This window comes from Sebastes umbrosus, chromosome 24 (assembly GCF_015220745.1).
Source record: "Sebastes umbrosus isolate fSebUmb1 chromosome 24, fSebUmb1.pri, whole genome shotgun sequence".
Taxonomy (NCBI): Eukaryota; Metazoa; Chordata; class Actinopteri; order Perciformes; family Sebastidae; genus Sebastes; species Sebastes umbrosus.
This window is the reverse complement of record NC_051292.1, coordinates 12119984-12141097: the sequence shown is the minus strand read 5'-3', so window position 1 is coordinate 12141097 and position 21114 is coordinate 12119984. Positions and strand designations below refer to the sequence as shown.

Genomic DNA, 21114 nt, shown 5'->3' with positions numbered 1-21114 from the left:
CATCAATACGTCATCAACGCGTCATATCCTTGGGGTGTTTGACGCATGCGCAGTAAAATTAAAACAAATAATAACTAATAAATTGTTCCTTCTGTGAATCACATCCTGAAACTTGCTCTCATTTATTCTGGTCCTGTTAAATTTACATGTCAATTGTGGAAAGATGTCAATAATTTTATTCTTGTTAACATTTTCTCAGATTTTGCACTGTACTATAGAAATATTATATTTGGTTGCTATGGTTACAATGACAAAGACAATGATGTATTTTTTCTTATTCATTTAATTTTAATTCTCGCAAAGTTCCACATTCACAAGTGTAAATTTACCAAAAAAAAAGCCTAATTTCTTTGTATTTATGAAAGAAATTGATCTATATCTGTCAACAATTTCTTCCTCACAAACCAAAAAAGCAATGAAAACAATGAATGTGTGCAATATCTTTAAAGTTTTAAGTGAAATTATTGTCATACTCTCGCGTGGTCTTTTTTTTATTATTATCCATTTATTTTTATTGTGTTTTTTGTTTTAAATTTGATGTTGCGTTTATTTCATTTCTGTTGTCCTTTTATGTTTGTCACAGCTCTTTGTTATGTTTTCGCTATGCTTTCATTATTACTAGGATCATTTTGAAATAATAATAATAAATAAAGAAAACCAAAAAAAAGAAAAAAAAAAGAAAAGAAAAAAGTAGTAAGTAATGGTTATCATCTTATTTCTTCTTAATTATTTTGATTAATAGGATACAGTTGTTAAATTAAAAAAAAAACAAGTTTTATTCCAGTTTTTGCAGAAATGTGTGTTTCTGTGTCCCAAGGATTTGCCAGCAACTTTCCCAGATGCTACCCCTTTTTCTTCAGTTTGTTTTGAGAAGAAGACAACAAAACAGCACTTGGACCATCTTTCATTTAGCAGCTTATGGGGGGAAAAAAAATGGCATTATTACATACAGTCCATATATAATTTGAGTATGATAAACAACCAGGTCAAAAAAGAAAAGAAAATTAGGTTACCTCTATTCAATCATGAAGTACAGTAACATGAATATTCCAGTATATTAATGACAATTTTTTGCTTTATTACTGTGCAAACACAAATATACATATCTACTGAATGGTGTGAGAAGTCCAGTATCAGTGAATGGGCCCGCGTAGTGACACAACCACTTGTTTATATGTAATCAAATGACTTCCTATCAAATACTATTGTTGCCAATGAATTTCAAAAGTTAGTGCAGCATCGAAAACCTAATCGAGACATGCGACGATGGCTTAGATGAAACACATGTAACAAAATAATACCTGCTGTGTGCCTACAACATCCTTTTAGTCACTTGCTGTGTTTTCTGATCCATATATTACCGCTTAATATACGAGGGTAAACAAACCAGGTCTCGCGTGAAAATGGCGATAACAACCACACTAACCACAAAATATTGTATCAAGAGGGCAAAAAAAAATTATTTAGAAAAGAAAACAGGCTAATTTGATTGACAATAATTTGTTAAACATAGAAAAATAATAGCTCTTAATATGGTGGATTTAATTGTCATGCCCCTGCCTCATCTAGGTAAAGTCACATCACAAGAGCTCGTACGGAGGCTCTTAGTCAAAACCCATGGTTTCATTCCTCAGTGTCACACATGGTATTGTCAACGCAATATGAGGGGGGATAACAGAGGCCTGCTGGATCACATGTAGAGCTAAAAAAAAAAGGCAATAGATTCAATGAGCTTTTAAAGGAAAATTCCACCCTCTTCTACTCTTTGTTGGTGCTATCCACATTTCCCAGAATTCCTTTTGGCATTCGCTGTATTAACAGTGTTTCAGTGGTGTATTTCTCCTTTAAATCTGGACTGAATTAAAACCACTTTTTGTTTTCCAAAGGTGTCTGCTCACGAGCGCCTCTCGTATCCTTCGAGTCCTCACGGCCACCGCTCCCTCCCTCCCTGTCCCTCGTACACACATTTTATTACAAAGTCCTGAAATTGTTTCCAGCCTATGTGTACCGCTTAGGGAAAAAAACATACTTTGAGCTTATGAGGAAACTTGTTTTTGCATCATACAACTTTCTCTTACCGTTCAAATAGTCTGGTGAATGCTGCGAGGGGATTCAAGTTGTGTGTGTGGCTTTATCAGAGGAGTCGATCATGGTCCTCTTGTCCTCTTATCTATGACACACTGTCCATCAATCTTTAAAAACCACCTTGGAAATCCGCGTCCGATAAACATAGCAGCTGCTCTCTCAATGTCATGTGCAGATTGTTTCATATTAGTGTCTTACTTGGCTGGTTTAATCAGGTTCCTATATGCCAAACTCCATTGAAAAAAGTCATTTTTTTAAGGGTTCAAAAAGTTGCTTCCTGCTTGCAAAAAGGACATTTTGACACTAGATGTAAATACCAACAATCCCAAATAATGATCCCCCATTTATTACGCAATGCTGTTCGGTTTAGTATACAAATTGTGCTAAAATCAATTCCTACACTGCAGTGAAAGGGACTGTACTAGACTAAACTTGTAAAGTGCTGTCCAATCATTTTGTTATTAGTCAATTTAACAACTCCTGATCATTTTGTTTTTGATCAGATTCATCATAACACTGTCACGATTATTCAAAAGATACCTGCTCTAAAAAACTCTAAAATGACACCCAAGGATCACATGACAGCAGACAAATAATGTGACAAATTAGGGCGCGTGACAAAGATAATGTTATTCCAAAAATGTTTTAAAAAGACATCTACGGTACGTATACACCATCTGCTCTTTCAATGACGAGACTGATCCGAGTTATTTCCAGAAATCCCCCGTTCCACTCGCTTACCAAATCCTTTTTTTTGCAGGATCCATTGAGAGAGATCCCAGTCTGTGTCTGGCGGATTCAGACTTCTGCTTAAACCTGAAGTTCAGTGGCGCCCGCAGAAATGTCCTTAAAACATTCATCCATCCACTCATGTAGCTGGTTGGTAAGATAGGGAGAGGGGGCACAAGGCAGATTTCAGGGGAGTTTTCTGTTTGACCAGGAGGTGGCGGTGATGGCGCCGTCATTGCTTGTGAAGAGTGAAGTGGTGAGGCAAGTCTGTGTTCTGGTGGGCAGTGATAGCTGGAGCTGGAGCTGGTGCCGGAGCCTCGCTGGTGGTGGTGTGGGTATTTTTTTTTGTACGCCGTTTTTGTTCAGAGCTGAGATGAGAGGTCGAACGCTGTTAGCTCGCGGTCCCTTGGTGCTTGAGGACTGTGTAGACGTTATCCACTTTGCTCAGCCTCTCGAAGAAGGGGATGAGGTCCAGCAGCTCCGTGTCGGACATGTCGTCGAACCACGAGGCCACGGGCACCTATATGGAAACGCAAAGTTATCAGCAATTTATCCTTTGAGCATTCTGTGGTGAATAACTCCCCATCTAAAGACGTCACCGTCGTGACTCAGGTGTGTGCTCTACTCACCGCGTTGTCAGGGTGGAAGATGTAGGAGGCGGGGGAGTTATCCCCGATGATGACCTTGTTAAGGTCGCGACCCAGGCGACTCAGGTCCTTGACGTAATTGCCCTCGGTAGAAGACGCAGGACTCCGGAACAGGCGGGAGCGGAAAGCGCCCCACTTGTCCAGTAGGTCGGAGACGGGTCCGCATACTGCAGCAGAAAAAACATGAAATGGATCGATAAGAGCAGTTCCTACACTCCTACGGATTTGTTTTTTTGCACCCGCAACCCCTAAATGACACATAAGTGCACCCTTTTCTACTAAAGATGACGCCTTGGATGACCCTTTTAATGAACGTTACCAAACAAAATAAATACTTTTATTTAACATGTAAACTAACATCAATATTAAGTGAAAAAAAATAGAAGTTTACGGTGCTGTGCAGATTTTGTTGATAAGTATTCTGCTACCAGCTCACACCTCTTAGGGCCTTTGTCCATATAACGTACGGTACATGTCCACAGCCTCCGTCCTTTCCTCCGTCCTCCACATAATGTCTTAAAAAAAGAAGACCTTAGCCTCTCCACATGTAATGTATAACGTACCATAATGTGTAATGTACCATTATGGTACGTGTCCACAGCCTCCATTCTTTCCACGCTTCCCATTCATTGTCTATGTAAGCAGCCGCGCAATGCATTCTGGTAGTGTGGCGGCGTGATTTCGAGAGACGGGACCGTCACGTCGCCTGCTCCTCATTTGCATTAAGTTAAGGTCAAAGCTACTTTATGCAAATGAGGAGCAGGCGACGTGACTCGCCGCCTCTGGAAGCTCCAGAGAAACTTTGAAACTAACCCTCGTCGATCCAAAATAAAGACAGATTCAGCAGCTGCACGGCTTATTTCTCGCGTAAAAATGTTGTCAGAAACCATTTCGGGGAACTATTTTGGTGGAAATAAGAGAAGAAAGTTTCCTAATTGAGCCGCTATTGTTGGTTCCGGTTTGTAAAGCTGGGAGCAGCAGCCACGGAGGGAAAGCGTTCATCCAATCAGGTGCCTCTAGTCTAGTGGCAGCCCATTAAGCATCCAATGCTGGGAAGCGAGGCGATCCCTTGCAATTTAAAACCCCCTGTGGACACGTACCATTACGCTCTCTCCTCATTGTGAGCCATTGAAAAAAAAGACGCTGGCACTCTATATGGACGCAGGCCAAAACGTGTGATTCTGCAGTAACGTCTAATTTATTCTCACCTTGGCTAAACTGGCAGTGAACAGGACGCACTCAAACAGCTCTCCCATCCTCTTCAGGGAACTCGTCGACGTGGGGGCCGCTTCAGGACATACACCTGGAACACACAGGAATTTATAAACCCTGATTCCTACATTTCAAAATGAAACATGTTTCTACAAACCTTCGCTGCCTGGGGAATCGTTCTTTAAATAGAATCTGTGCAAAATGATGAATTTGAAGGTTTGCTGGACTAGGTTTTACATATGGGTCAAAGAAGGAGCACGCAGGACTAAATATAAAAAGATAGATCACCAGAGACGGGCTCTCAAAGTAAAATCCACTCCTTGAAGTTCCTCCGTTTTCTTCTTTCTGCGGTGGCGGCGGCGGCTGAGGGGAGCGTTCCTGAACCAAGTCATCCGGAATAGGCTGTGCTTGTCTGAACAAACCTATCCTGGATTACTTGAATCAGGCCCAGACCCACGGGTATGTCATCCAACTCCAGGCTGCAAAATCCCTTAAACGCCGACAGCACCTACTACACTCGGCAATTTAAAACCGGAGAGCCCTGCTATCACACGACCACAAGGACGGCGGAGTCACGTTAAGAGGACAAGTTACAGTATTTTTTTGCTGAGTTTACAAAACGTTACCTGGTGCACTGTTCCATCTATTTCCACAGGAATGATGAAATCGGCATTGTTCACCGGCTGTTGGAATGACAAAACAAGATCTACATAAACAAGACAGAAAGGTTTTCTCTCCCGGAGGCCACAAGTCACAAGAAAGTCTGTTTACTACTAGGAATGGAGACGCCGCAGGCTTGTTTTACCATTTAAATAGGCCTGGGGTGTTAGTGCAGCGCAAATGCAGGTAGAGACAAACAGTCTGCAGTGTGTGTGTGTGTGTTTATTTGGGTTTGAGAACCAGCTCGTTTGGGTTTGGCATTCGCCAGCCATGACAGATATGTCACTGTCAGAGCCAACAACAACCAGATGTGGAAACCTAGAGTGTGTTTTTTACTATTCAACATACCGATCTCATGATGTAACGTGATCACAGGGGACAACTATGTGCTTTGCAGACACACTCGGTACACACTTTGCACACGGGGTTGTTTTTGTTTTCTTCACCTTAAAAGAGCTGTGAACTAACGTCTCGTCCAGATCTATAACCACGCAGATCTTTCCAGAGTCTTTTGACTTCACCGGAGGCAGCAGTGGCTTCGCCTGGATCTAAAAACAACAACAAAAAAGAGGTTTATTTGAATCTGGATACAGAAAAATAGGAAAAATACATAAACAATAGTTGGACTATGACAAAGTAGAGAAGAGAATCTGGTGCTGGTTGCACAAAGCACCTTAAGTTTTCAATTTCAAGTATGATACTTAAGGCTCTCCTTAGCTGAGGAACGTACTTAAGGGTGTTGCACAGAGTCCCTTAAAAGGTTTCCTTCATTCCAATCATTTGAATACTGTAATTTACCATGTATATAATGGTTTTTTTTGCAAAATATATCGAAACATTGAACGACATCACATCTAAAATGTTATTCCTTCATTTGGCGCAGAGATTTCAAAAGTGGCAGATCAAATTTCTGAGTGGCAGACAAACAAAAAAAAGTACTCGCCTGCCACAGTGGCAGGAAGTAAGAAAAAGTTAATCTGAAAAATCTTAAACTTGAGATCCTTTGTGCCCCTGTCTTTGAACTCAGATTTGATCTTTCCACTGCTGTCAAAACAGGACAAAAATGCAACCGGCGAGACGAAGGTGAACACACCTTGGAGACGGTTCCGTTCTCCTCGACCAGCAGAGGGGCATTGTTGTTGACCGGCGGAGGTTCAGGCTGGTCTCGACACAGGCAGCAGAAGAGGCTGGAGAAGAGGCCTCCGCTCCGGGGCTTCTTGGAGGATAGAGAGGGTGAAGAACCTGCGGAGGAAGAAGAGGAGTTCATCAAGCTGCTTTCTCTCTTTGGGAACCTTACAGGCTCTTTTCTTTTACTTTCTATTTAAGCTGTGATTCTAGGATGTCACTACGAGGATGCATCTTTAAATGACTGAAACTCAAAGTAACTCCCTAGTAATTAATCGACAATGAAAATAATCATTAGTGGCAGCCCTAATCTACAGATAATCCTATATAATAAAACACAAGTTTGTTTGATTTTGTTGTTTTTTCAGCAGCAAACCTTTCAAAATAAATAAAATACCACAAAAAATGAGAAACACTAGCAAAAAAATCATACCATGAGCGGCTATAAAAATGTATTTTAGTTATAATTCTCACACTGATGACTCCATCTGGTCAGTGAACGTATGAAAACACTAGTAAAAAGGAACATCCAGCAGCTTTCCTCATACTTTAGTCATGTGCACGAACCCTCCCGGAGACGCCGGTCGCTGCCAAGAGCTCTTGCGTAACCCCTCTGATGTCAGCAGCAAACAGCCTCAACCACCCACCAATGAACACGGAGCAGCACTTTAACAGCATTATAAAAGGCATCATAAGCACATCATGGGATAGGACCATTCATAAACACAATGTGTGCAACACTATTGGCTTCTATCTTCTATTTTTTTTTTTGTAAATTAAGATATTTTTTAATGTTATTTGCATATAACGTAACCATAACAACAGCAATAATGATGCCAATCGCACAGAATATTTCGCAAAATAGTCTATTTTAAATACCAATGTTCAACGAAATAAAAGTTAACCACTGACAGCAATTTAAACAGTAAAATGCACGTACACTGACGACACTGAAAGGCTTTTAAAGCATCTCAGTAAAGTCAAACGAGTCATTTTTTCAGCCTCTAACCGCTTTTTTTTAAACGACATAACAAAATGCTGATCCAGCTGATTCCCGCCAAACAGATGATTAACCAGACAAAGTTGAGCAAAAGGTGAATGAGGTTTCATTCTCACACCCTTATCTCTGTCAAATCACTGTGGTATGACAGGAGGAGGAACTGTGCACCTGTATGGCTCAACAGGTAGAGAGCTCACATTCCTTGCAGGTATTTTGTAATCATGTAACTTGTTGTTACATGTAGGGCTGCAACTAACTGTTTTCATTATCGATTAAGCTGCCGTATTAATTTCCGGTTATATCGATTAATCGTTTTGTCTATAAGATGTCAGAAGATAGTGAAAAATGTCTATCCCAGCTTCTAAAGTCCGAGGTGATGTCAGGAGTTAACGCGATAATAACGCGTTTAAATTCGTTTTTTTTTACGCCACTCATTTCTTTAATGCACTACGGCAACTTGCGGGCTCTGTTTTAAAGCTAGAGTGAAGATACTACCTACTTTAAATGTCTTGTTTTGTCATTCAAAATGATATAAAATAGAGAAAAACTCCATGTTTGAGAGGCTGAAAACAGCTTTTTCTGCAATTTTGCATTAAAAAACAAACAAAAATCAGATTAATTGACTATCAGTAGGGCTGTCAATCGATTCAAATATTTAATCGTGATTAATCGCACATTTTTATCTGTTCAAAATGTACCTTAAAGGGGGAATTGTAAAGTATTTAATACTCTCAACATGGGAGTTGGCAAATATGCTGCTTTGTTGCAAATGTATGTATACATTTATTATTGTAAATCAATTAACAACACAAAACAATGACAGATATTGTCCAGAAACCCTCACAGGTACTGCATTTAGCATAAAACAATATGCTCAAATCATAACACGGCAAACTCAACAGCTGTCAGTGTGTCAGTGTGCTGACTTGACTATGACTTGCCCCCAAAACTGCATGTGATTATCATAAAGTGGGCATGTCTGTAAAGGGGAGACTTGTGGGTACCCAGAGAACCCATTTCCATTCACATATCTGGAGGTCAGAGGTCAAGGGGACCCCTTTGAAAATGGCCATGCCAGTTTTTCCTCGCCAAAATTGAGCGCAACTTTGTAGCGTTATTTAACCTCCTTCTCGACAAGCTGGTATGACATGGTTGGTACCGATGGATTCATCAGGTTTTTATAGTTTCATATGATACCAGTTTCTCCTAAATTAGTGGAGCTAAGACGATTTTGCGTTAACGTTTGTGTGAGCCCTAATTATCCGTTTTCAGACATGCAAGCGAGGTAGCAGGCTAAAATGAATAACCCCAAAAATTAGTCTAAATATGATTTTTTTTATTATTTATTTTGCGGCAAGAAGTAATTTCATGACTTCATCTTCATGACTTTGTCTAGCAATGACTTCTTAAAGGAAGACATGTTAAAGTGGCATCAGGGATTTTGTTCAGTTTAAGCCAGAAAGAATGAAACGGTAGCCGTTCCCACTAAAGTTTCCGTCATTCATTGGGATTATTTCTCCTTTCACAAAATGTTCGCCGAGCCCCCAAACTCCAAATCGGTTCACTTCCGTGTCCCATAAATCTCCGATTAACACTCCTCCGCACTTTTTCTGTCTCGCATTACGCTTTGTTTTCGGTCTCTTTATGCACCATTTACTCCCTCTCTCTGTGTGTGTCCCGGACGTGACCGTGTTACCAACACACAAACTCTCTGTTTGTGCATCTCTCTCTCTCTCGCCCTCTTTCATTCCCTCCTACTCCATTTGTGGATTCAAACTCCGTCTGACCCCTCCGCCGGCCTCTGCCGCCCGCGCTCGGGGCCAAAACAGGAAGAGGAAACAGACGGGTATCAGTGGAGGAAGCTGCTAAGCTGCCATCATGTTTTAGTGTCGCAGGGCTCGTGATACTATTATCCTTGCAGTTTCTTCTTCACTTCATGGCAAATCAGGGTTTTAATAGGCAGGTTTTTTCAATTCATTCATGTATTTGAGTGCCATGAGCTTAAGCAATAGGAGGAGATTTGTACCTTTACATCGTAGCTGTGAAATGAATGACGGATCTCATGACATTATCTACTCCCTTATGTCCTTACTTCACTGCGTTGTTTCCTTTTTCCCTCCCTTGTGCCCTCCCCTCCCTCCCTCGTGTCCATTTCATTTCCAGTGTTCACTCCCTTGTCCTTATTTGCTCCCTGGAGTCTCCGTTAGCTTCAATATTCATGTTTTTCATCCCCAGAAAAAATGACTAACTGACCACGAAACTATGCAGTAATCATAAAAAACAGGAGCATTATGAAGATGACAAGGAAGGAGCTCATTCACGGAGGGAGTGGAACATACTGCAGGCTAAGAAAATATCCCCCGATCCTCAAAAAAGTGTGTATTGTATTTACAGCCCCATCTGACAAGAGTACTTCCCGAGCATTTCTTTCCTTTGCAGCCAAAACAATGTTCATTGTGTCGTTCTTTAAAATAGGTTTTCTAATGCAGGTTACATGCGCTGTAAAGAAACGCCACGGAAGAATTACATTTCCACTTTTTGCATCGCAAATATGTCTGCATGTATTTAGGGGCCGCGACTATTGTTTATTTTCATAACAATTAATCTGCTGATTAATTATTGATCCATTTAGTGATCCTCGGGCAGCAAATCCTCACATTTTAGACGTCGAAGCAAAAAAAAACAATATTTGGAAAATAACCTTTGCTTGAAAAATCACTGAAACGATTGTAAAAAAAAAAAAAAAGTTGTCAATCAATTGATGTAATCATTTTAGCTCTAGCGTTTTCAAATGCTAAAATCGTCTTATGATATACTATGAGCGATGTCACACGAGTGATGTTGATTAGCGTTGATTTTGACCAATGAAATAGTTTGAAGGTGCGCAAAAATTCCATAAATAGAGCCAGGGCGGGCGTGAAAAAATCTGATATTTTGCTCTTTCGCATCATGTCCAGTTAGGAAGAAGCATTTTTAAAAGCATTTTGGAATACACACATTGCGTTCGATCAATTAGTAAAGTCTTGGGGGAACCTTTATTTATCAAACCATGTAAGATATATTTCAAATTTTGTTTTAATATTTCTGACACTTACAGCCAGGCCACGATGGATTTTACTACATTCAACACTACAACGTGCTCTACAGTGAAAAACACCCTTCTTCAGTATTAGTATCAGTTTTGGGGCATCTTCTTACAATCATCTCATCTCCTTTAAAAAAAGGCTTTAGCGTGCAAATTATGCGAACATACACTATATATCGTCCCAATTCAACAAATGTCAGAAATGCACTGTTATTTAAGAAGTAGCAGCTAATTTTGAGGTATTTTAAGTTGCGGTTCTTTTAACAGCTCTCCAGCACATCTGGCTTCAAGCGAAGACGAAACAATCGTCTGATGTATATTGCCGTTTAAAGCCTCTGTAAAGTCTACTCAGGGCAAACTAAATGACATTTAAAGCTGCTTTTCATTTTTCACAATGCCAATATTAACACTTAAATAATGCAAGGAAGCATGCACGGGCTTGAGATCAACTCCAGTTTGTCGAATTATAAAATACCACAAGACCTGGATCTAATTCCTAAAACAGAAATGCCTACTTCGACGTGTTATCTCCTGTCCCCGTAACTTACTGAAAATAAATCATTCAAATGCGTCTTCATCACTGCGTGACATCGGTACATTCCATGCACTCGTGATTAGATGCTTTGCCCTTGTTATCAGATCATTTTATCAGCCCGCGACGCCTCACGGTGAGAATAAGTTCCTGTAAACGACGCTCCCACTCTTCAGAGATTCTGCCTCTTTTGACAGCTGAGCTTTACTCACATTGTCAATGTGTCCTTTATCTGTGGCTGCTATGATCTCTGACACATGGAAACCACAGCACTGACTAAGCTGCCAATATTTTTTAAATCTGTCTTCATCATTAACAACTATTTTTAAGGGTTCATTTCTTTGAATCGAAGAGTTCCACGTGGTAATAATGGAGGAGCAGCTTCATGCAACACTCGTAATTGAGAGGGGGCAGTTGTATCCGATATCTAATAAGATGCTGATAGCCGCCTGTTTGACTGACAATCTCATATAAGAGCATGCACCAGCATGGTTCGAGGCCGGATTTAGAGAAGCCAACACTTCAATTAGTGCTAAGTGATGACCTGACCTGACAGCAAACAGAATAGTGATGCCTTTTTTTTTTATCAGAATCAGGTTTATTGCCGAGAAGCTTTTAGTGTTGCACGGTATACCGAAACTAGAAAGGTATCGCGATACCCTGCTGTTAAAAACGGTACGATACCCCGTTTTATTTAAACGCTGTTTAATAAGTGATATCAGAATCAGAAATACTTTATTGATCCCCAGGGGAAATTTCAGTTGTTCCATTTTAGAATAAATATATATATATATATATATAAACATAAATAAGTAATAAGAAAAATAGAAATACAGATGAAATGTAAATATGTGTGCTTTATCAAAAAAATAAATACAAATATAAAACTAAGTATGAAAGAAATCCCATAAATTTAAGAATAGGGGACATCAGATTACTGCTTACCATTTCATTGTTTTTAATGAATACATTATTTGATCTATTATTCCATTAGGTTTCCTGATGTTTTAGATTTTTGCTGTGGTATCGTCTCAGTATCTGTATTGAGATATAAAGGCAGGGTATCGTATCGAATTCCAAATTTTGTTATGGTGACAACACTTTACTTTACACATACAAGAATTTGCCTTGGTGTTTGGTGCAAACGATAAACTGGAGCTGCAACGATTGGTCGACTAACCGGTTAGTCGATCGACAGAAAAATAATCCCCAACTATTTTGATAATCAATTGATCATTTAAGTAATTTTTCATGCACAAATGGCGGAAAATGCATAGAGATTTCCTGCTTTTCTCTGTATTATATCATATTAAACTCAGGGTTGGGGACAAAACAAGACATTTAAAGAGACATTTTTCACTATTTTCTGACATTTTGTAGACCAAGCGATTCATCGATTAATCCGGAAAATAATCTGCAGATTAATCAAAATTTAAATTAGTGGCGGCCCTAAAAAAAACAAAAAAATATTAAGAGGACATAGAAAATAAAAGCAAATACTGCACAAGTCAAGAGATGTAAATAAAGAACAGAAAAATTACAATAAAGATATATAGAACTGTTTTAAATGAGAGCGCTGTACAGTTTTTGTACAGGATGTGCAAAAAGTATTGATCAGGAGATGTTCAAGAGTTCACAGTATGAGGTAATAATATAATGTGTGCAAGGTACAGAGATGTTAAGATTATTTTCCCGATTAATAGATTCGTTGTTGGTCCATAAAATGATAGAAAATTGTGAAAAACAAACAAAGATGACGTCCTCAAATGTCTTGTTTTGTCCACGACTCAAAGATATTCAGTTTACTGTCATAGAGGAGTAAAGAAACCAGAAATATTCACATTTAAGAAGCTGCAATCAGAGAATTTTGACATTTTTTTGCCTAAAATATTCAAAATAGTTGGCGATTAATTTAATAGTTGACAACTAAACGTTGCAGCTCTTGTCTCTACTAGTCTGAAGAAGTAGCTGTCTAGTAACAACAGTGGGTTTTAACACCTTTTTATGACCTTTAACCCCATTTTTAGCTCCCACAATTCCATTATATAGAGATTTGCCGTGTCAGGTTATCATGTAAATTCGAGTTTAGCACAGTTTTGTATTCTGTCTTTAATGGATGGAGTTCTAAAAAGGATTATATAGACATTATGTTGGATTACAACACTGCTTTTATAGAAAAAAAAATGCAAATAATCAGTCGTAGTGATGTCGAATGACTCCGTCAGCACATTAAGCAACATCTTGTGAAGTTGAGAAACACTTACCACATCAAAGATGTTCTTGCATGACAAGACATTCTGTTTTTTTTTTTTACAACTGTAGGCTTACGTTTTAATTTAAAGTCTGATTTATAACTCTCAAAAGCTTTAAACCACAGCTGACGTTTACAGTGTGAATACTTTTTATTTGATGTCGAAACAAAAAACGAAACTGTAAAGATCCTCTAAAAGAGAAGAGAAACTGAACAACAACAAGCTTTGGTTATCATAATGTCAGAATCGCTTTAGGCGGGACAAAGTAAACACTGTTTGAGACAGTGTGTTCACAAAGTTATGTAATAGATTAAGCTACTACACATTGACAAGAAGGCCACTGCTTTACATTTCAGCCACTAATCATCTATATTTATCATAGATTTGTGTAAGTAGTTTTAACTCCAGACACAAATCAGTGTTGTTTGCATTAAATGTGACATCATGCAGGCAGACGTTGGCCTCTACTGACTGACAGGTCACCGGATTATTCAGTAACCTGCATCTACACTCTGTGGCATCTCATTGGTTTGTGTACAGGTGGCCAGACGTGCACGCTAGTGAGCTGATAAAGTTAGTGTTGCATTGAGGAAATCAGCATTTCACAGGCCTGTCATTGAGTTTAAGAAGGGGAACAGAGTGGCATTGTTGTCAAATAAACCGCACTAAGAGCCATGACGGCAAGATAGAAGAGATATGAGGAGATAAAACACACATTGTCTGAATTAAAAGTGATATTTGATAATCATAATGATGACAATATTATATTTTTGAGAATATTTTAGATAGCTATGGTACTGCAAATGATATAATATTCTGTAAGGATTTAAAGTGGGTTTGTGGTGCTTTTATTAAAGTATTTTTTTAAACCTTTATTGAAGTCAATGTGTAGTGTTGACAATGTAAAAACATATAGACCATTTGTTTGAATTTACAGCTTAAATAGTCAATTCAGTTAATACAGAAAAACATAAATAATATCAGAATGTAGTATGTATAATTTAAAAAAATAATAATAGAAAAATTAAGTAAATTTAATAATAATTATTTAAGTGACAGACTTCTTCAGACAAACATCGGAGGATTTTTTAAAATTTTTTATTCTTTGTTTTGTCTATTTATTTATTTGTAACTGACATGGATTTTTTTGTTACAAATTTAAGAGACTCAAAATAGCATTCAATTTCAATTAAAACAGTTTTAAAAAGGCTGACAAACATCTGAGTTTTTTTTTATTTTATTTATTTATCTACTTTTTGAAAAAAAAAAACATTTGTAACTGACATGGATTTCTTTCTTTATTTGTTACTAATGCAAGACACTCAAAATAGCATTCAATTTCAATTAAAAACAGTTTTAAAAGGCTGACAAACATCATTTATTTTTATTCTATATTTTATTTATTTATTTACTTTTTGAAAAAAAAACATATTTTGTAACTGACATGAATTTCTTTATTTATTTATTACAAATGCAAGACACTCAAAATAACATTCAATTTCAATTAAAAACTGTTTAAATGATTGTTTGTTTTTTTATTTTATTTAACCTTTTTTTTTTTTAACTAGGCAAGTCAATTTACTTTCAATATTAAATTGCATTTAAAATGTTGATAACAAATGTGTTTTTCTGCAAGACTGAACAAGGAAGTATAATCTGCTTGTATATATTGTATTACATTTTTGGAAATGTATTAAAGTATTATAGCTATCTTTATCAAGCTTTAGTACATCATTTCCTTTCCTTTCATCCCAGGCCAAAGGGCCTTAATCAGCCATAATCTCTATGCACAACCAGGCAAGTCAATTAAGAACAAATTCTTATTTATTCTTATGGCCTGGATTGAGTAAAGACATTTAGCTTTATGAATATGAAATGTCCCTACTAAGATATATAAAAAAAAAAGGTAAGCAATAGAGCACAAACTGTTATCATCACATTCAAAATAAGTTTTTACTTTCAATATTAAATTGCATGTTTAAAATGTTGATAACAAATGTGTTTTTTCTGCAAGACTGAACAAGGAAGTATAATCTGTTTTCTGCTTGTATATATTGCATTACATTTTTGGAAATTATTTTTTTTCATAAACTGTTATCACATTCAAAATAAGTTTTTTTACTTTCAATATTAAATTGCATGTGATGTGTTTTTAAAATGTTGATAACAAAAATGTGTTTTTCTGCAAGACTGAACAAGGAAGTATAATCTGCTTGTATATATTGTATTACATTTTGGATATGTATTAAAGTATGATCTTTATCAAGCTTTAGTACGTCACTTCCTTTACTTTCATCCCATGCCAAAGGGCCTTAATCTCTCTGCACAAGAGAGAGAAACTAACAGTTTGAGTGGTGCAACTTTGTTCTCACTCTGCTCACAGTTATTGTAATGGTGCATGTTGTTGCCGTAAAGCAGATGAACTGTTGCGGTTGCCTAGAGTTGAGGGTCGCGACTTCACGGAGCTGCAAAACTTTTAGTTTTCTAACAAGACAAATAAAGCCCCTCTTACCTCTCTCTCCTGCGGCTCTGTGTCCCTCCTCATCCCGGCTGACTTGGGTGATTATAGAGGACGGGTTGTCCATCACATCCAGGTCTTTTTCCAGAGTGCTGACCTCACACTTTAAAAGTTTAGAGCTCGCCCGCTGACTCGCTGCGTTAACTCAACCGAAGCGTCGCAAACATCTCCACAACTACAGCTCGTCCATTACACTTCTCCTCTCTGTTGTTTGTTTGTCAAGCTCCACGCGAAACTTTGACGCCTGAAACTTGTGTAAAAAATGTCAACTTTGATTCAATATGGTGCCTCAAACTCTCCGCTCCGCAATTTCAAGATACAAACACGGAGGTTTCAAGGCGTCCCGTTTCACTTAAAGTGGCGCAGTAAAGGAACGGCCCGTTGACAACAACACCTCCCTCTCTATGACGTCGACACGTTCGACCACGGTCCCTTAAAGTAGCTGCGAAACTTACTCCGTGAGCTCAGCTAGCAGGCGAGTTACACTCACTATAAAGTTAAATAAACTGATTAAAAACACGCGTTGCGTCGTGTATACTTCTAACGTTGGATGTTTTTGTTCCCACGCCACCGGAACTGTGCTTTAATACGCCACCATTACGTTAAAAACACCAACATACGTGATAAACTTTTAGTAGAAGTAGCGGCAAAGAAACGCCCCGTTTGGGTCCCTTGAAACCGCCTCGAGTTAGGGAGCGTCGACAAAGTGCCACCTCCGGTCTGACAGAATACAGTCTGACAGCTTGTATTTACAAGCTACTACTGTACCTACTAAAGCTTGATAAAGATAGCTATAATACTTTAATACATTTTCAAAATGTAATGCAATATATACAAGCAGAAAAAAGATTATACTTCCTTGTTCAGTCTTGCAGAAAAACACATTTGTTATCAACATTTTAAACATGCAATTTAATATTGAAAGTAAAAACTTATTTTGAATGTGATGATAACAGTTTATGCTCTATTGCTAACCTTTTTTTTTTTTTATCTTAGTAGGGACATTTCATATTCATAAAGCTAAATGTCTTTACTCAATCCAGGCCATAAGAATAAATAAGAATTTGTTCTTAATTGACTTGCCTGGTTGTGCATAGAGATTATGGCTGATTAAGGCCCTTTGGCCTGTGATGAAAAGAAAGGAAATGACGTACTAAAGCTTGATAAAGATAGCTATAATACTTTAATAAATTTCCAAAATGTAATACAATATATACAAGCAGAAGAAAGATTATACTTGCTTGTTCAGTCTTGCAGAAAAACACATTTGTTATCATGCAATTTAATATTGAAAGTAAAAACTTATTTTGAATGTGATAACAGTCTAACCTTTTTATCTTAGTGGGGACATTTCATATTCATAAAGAGACATTTCTTAACTCTACCCAGGCCTGGTTGTAAATAATAATTTGTTATTAATTGACTTAAAAAAAAAAAGGTTAAATAAAATAAAAAAACAATCATTTAATTGAAATTGCTATTTTGAGTCTCTTACATTTGTAACAAATAAACAAAGAAAGCCATGTCAGTTACATTTTTTTTTTTCAAAAAGTAATAAACAAATTATAAAATTAAAATAAAAAAGAAACTCAGATGTTTGTCAGCCTTTTTAAACTGTTTTTAATTGAAATTTAATGTTATTTTGAGTCTCTTAAATTTGTAACAAATAAAGAAAGAAATGTCAATAACAAATAAATAAATAGACAGCTTGCCTGCTTATTTAGTTTAGTTTGAATGACATAGTTTGTAAAAAATAAAAATAGATTTTGGGCAAATATTTTGCATTCTGTGTGATTATTGCGAAGTGTGGAATGTATACTCACTTTAATAGGCTACTCTATCAAAAAGTAAGCACACCTACAAGCCAACAATACCTTTCTGTAGGCCTATAAGGAAAGAATACTTCATTATACTTTTTCTTAAGTAGGCTATATCTCAATAAAAGATTAACGAGTACTTTTTAAGTACATAAAAAGTAAACTGAAAGTATACTCTCCTATTTTAAGTTTAAAAAGAGTAAACTAATAGCACACTTGAATAAACTTCTTTTTTGGTAAGGGTAATTAAGTGCTCAAGTACTGTACTTAAGTATACATTCGAGGTACTTGTACTTTACTTGAGTCTATTCTTCTCATGCCACTTCTCAAGTTATACTCCACTACATCTCAGAGGGAAATATTGTACATTTTAGTGCACTACATTTATTTGGTGTATAAAATCCTATTATAACTGTATATGTAATTATATCATGGTATATGTATTGATTTTATATAATACATTTGGTGGGGGAAAAAATCCTAAAAATACAATATTTCCAGAAAGCAGTTGATTTGCAACTTTGTCCATGATGTCAATGTTATACAATTAGAAATATTAAATGGCAAAATGCCTGACGAGAGGCCAATTTATATTGCGTCACAATATATGTTGTCAAATTGCACAACTCTACCCCAAAATATAAACAGGAATATTGTTGTTGCAAGCTTACCTTTTATTTTGCAAGCTCTCCATCACTCCTTTTATCATCCATTTTTTCTTTTCCAACTGTGAAAAAAAATGTTTTCAAAATTAAGTAATTTTATTGTGCATGTTAGCATTCTCAAGAACACTTAATTTGTCTTTTTGATGCTTAAGTGTATAAATACATTTTTTAGCCGCAAACTTCTCTAGAAAATAAAAAAATCCTATCAAAGTACTCAAGGATTCAGGAGAAATTTATAAACCTGAGCCCAAAACTGCATTCCACAGAGAGAAAAGCAAGTTCATTTCCCCAATTGTATCAATAGTTTTATTACATACCATCTCATAAAAACATCTTCAACCTTTTTTTTCCACATATAAACACCACAAATTGGTACATTTACAAATCTTCAACCGTCCAAATTCATACAAAAAGGAACACTGTGATAGAGCAATACACAAGACGACCTATTATTACAAGGACTGCATGTATGTACTGCATGTAAGAATCTATATGCATCTGTGTTGTAAAGTCCAAATATTGCAGTCAAATTTTTGCTTTGTTCAAAGAATTCATCGAAAGTGATTTAGTACCAATGGAGACACATTTACAAGATCAATATTTTGGATATTAATCCGATTTAGGCACTGACTGGGTGATCATGATTTAAGCAACCTGACCAACTGATGGGTAATACTGAGAAACCACAGCAATTTACCAGTGTACGACTTTTCCGAGTAAAATGTTATCTACATTACGGACTGCTTTTATTACAGCTAGAGTTCAGTTTTAACCACAGAACAAGAAGTTGTACCAAAAATTCCTAGGTCACCCTAAAATAGTTCATATTTTTACCGTGTGAATCTTAACACCAATCACAAAGACACTCCTTATTTTTATCTTTTTTTTTATGCGAAAAAAGTGAATCGAAAATGCTCGCGCGCACACACACACACACACACATGCAAATAAATTAACATGGAAAAAAAGTAAACAATGTCAAGAAAAAGAAAAAGAATATTTTTGGTTTTGAGTTTTAAAATGTGTAATAATAAACGCAAAAAAATAAATTAGCAGCTTAAATCATGGTACATTCACATGAGTTTGTTTACTACTAAATTTAGTGACATAAACAAGGTAGAAACGCTAAATGGTGCACATGTTTCCAGGCTGATCGTGCAGAGTGGAGACCAAATGTGCAATTTCAGAAATCACAATGTGACTGAGAAATTGTGCAATCAAAGAAAAACCAAAGAACATCCTGTGTCCTTTCAGTGGATAAACAGTTCATGTATTCAATAAAAACGTCACAGCGGTCTCGTTCTGATTCATCCCAGAATCCCTTTAGTGTTCCCAAAATAACACGTGGACTCCTGTCTTTGTTTTGGATATTTAAGCTATATCCAGCTGTCTGCCCATCCCCTGTGCCTAAACCAGGCTGACTCTGGTTCACAGAGGTCTTATTTGGCAGATCCAACTCGTGGTGTGGTGCTGCATTTTCACCGTCGTCTCACTTGGGACTGGGAACGTGCGGCGCGGTCCCAGACGCCGGAGACTGCGGCGAGCTCTGGTAGGTGCGCAGCAGCACCTTGTGCTTGGTGGCGCCCTCTGTGCGGCGGCATTGTTGCTCCACCACGAACTCTTTGAGTCGGTTGGAGGTGAAGGTGAGAGTCTGTCTCCTCAGCTTCATAAGGTAGGAGTCCTGCAGCCAGGCGTGCGTGAAGCAGTCTCGCGTGGTCGGACGGGCCCTGGGAATACACACAACGTAACATATTCATGTTCTTTATTGCTGGAAGTGTGACGTCAAATTGTGTTTGGCGCTCACCATGGGTAGCTGCTCAGCATCTTCTTGAGAAAGGCGGAGGCACTTTGGGACACATTTGGGTACAGTTTTGTCGGGTCGAACTTCGCCACCAGGATTTTGGATTCGACTTGAAGAGGGTCTCTATCTTCGAAAGGTAGTCGACCGCTAAGCCTGGTTGTAAACACAGAAACAAATAAGGTTCAGGAGAATAATCCCAAAATGTAATATTCACTTAATTTGCAAAATGTGGCACCTAATAAGTTATTTCACGTCTTGTCTTTAATGTTAACTAATAAACTACAGTTTTGCAATATGTACACAGAGTTTTACCATGTTGTAGCGAAAATAAATTCCACTGACACTGGACTTTAAGGTACAGTGTGTAAAATTTGGCGGCATCTAGTGGTGTGGTTGCAGATTGCAACCAGCTGAGTACCGCTCCACTCCTTCCTTTACAAGACTGTGGTAACATGAGGTGCTGAGTGCAAAACCGTGGTAACGCCGTTCACCCCGCTCAGAGGCCATCCTTACCGTAATAACACTACTTTAGGAGCAACGGAATCAAATCAAATGTATATTTATATAGCACATTTCATACGACAGGCGTAGACTCAATGTGCTTCAAATAAAAACAAAAAAACAGGCAAAGATCATATATGACAAAAACACAAAATAAGAACATATCAGATTATTAAAAATGGAATAATTACAATAATACTGATTCTAAAATAAAAGTTTTACCTAAGCTAACGAAAACACAATTCTTATTTTCAGGTGATTGAACACTAAAGAAAACAGTTTTATATTCCATTTCTGCTAATAGATCCCCTGAAATGCTGCCCACTGTTCGTTTAAGGATAAAGGTTATTCATGTGATGTGAAATAAAGAGAAGTGAATTCCTTACATGACGTAGATGACAACTCCAATAGTCCAAATATCCGCAGGAGGACCAACCACTTCACCTTTCACCATCTCAGGAGCTTGGAGTGTCGAGAGGATGAAA

General features: G+C 37.5%; 2 protein-coding genes across 7 annotated transcripts in view; both read right to left on the bottom strand.

The window, feature by feature from the left end:
• Positions 1-887: 887 nt before the first annotated feature.
• LOC119484034 (carboxy-terminal domain RNA polymerase II polypeptide A small phosphatase 1-like) lies at positions 888-16511 on the bottom strand. Its single transcript, XM_037762593.1, is given in 10 exon segments — positions 888-3334; positions 3444-3628; positions 3900-3963; positions 4670-4726; positions 4728-4745; positions 4747-4764; positions 5300-5356; positions 5780-5881; positions 6427-6575; positions 15840-16511. Coding segments are annotated over 10 exon segments (852 nt in total). The 5' UTR covers positions 15913-16511; the 3' UTR covers positions 888-3205.
• Positions 16512-18610: 2099 nt separating this feature from the next.
• spega (striated muscle enriched protein kinase a) overlaps positions 18611-21114 on the bottom strand; it is a 70675-nt gene continuing 68171 nt past the window's right edge. For 5 of the 6 annotated variants that reach the window (XM_037762177.1, XM_037762173.1, XM_037762175.1 and 2 more), the window contains 3 exons: positions 21016-21091; positions 20132-20281; positions 18611-20054 (listed from right to left, as the gene is read on the bottom strand). In XM_037762177.1, the coding sequence (XP_037618105.1) occupies positions 19817-20054; positions 20132-20281; positions 21016-21091 (464 nt within the window). In that variant the 3' untranslated portion in view covers positions 18611-19816. The remainder of the gene's footprint in view (positions 20055-20131; positions 20282-21015; positions 21092-21114) is intronic. The other variant, XM_037762172.1, reaches the window with a different exon arrangement.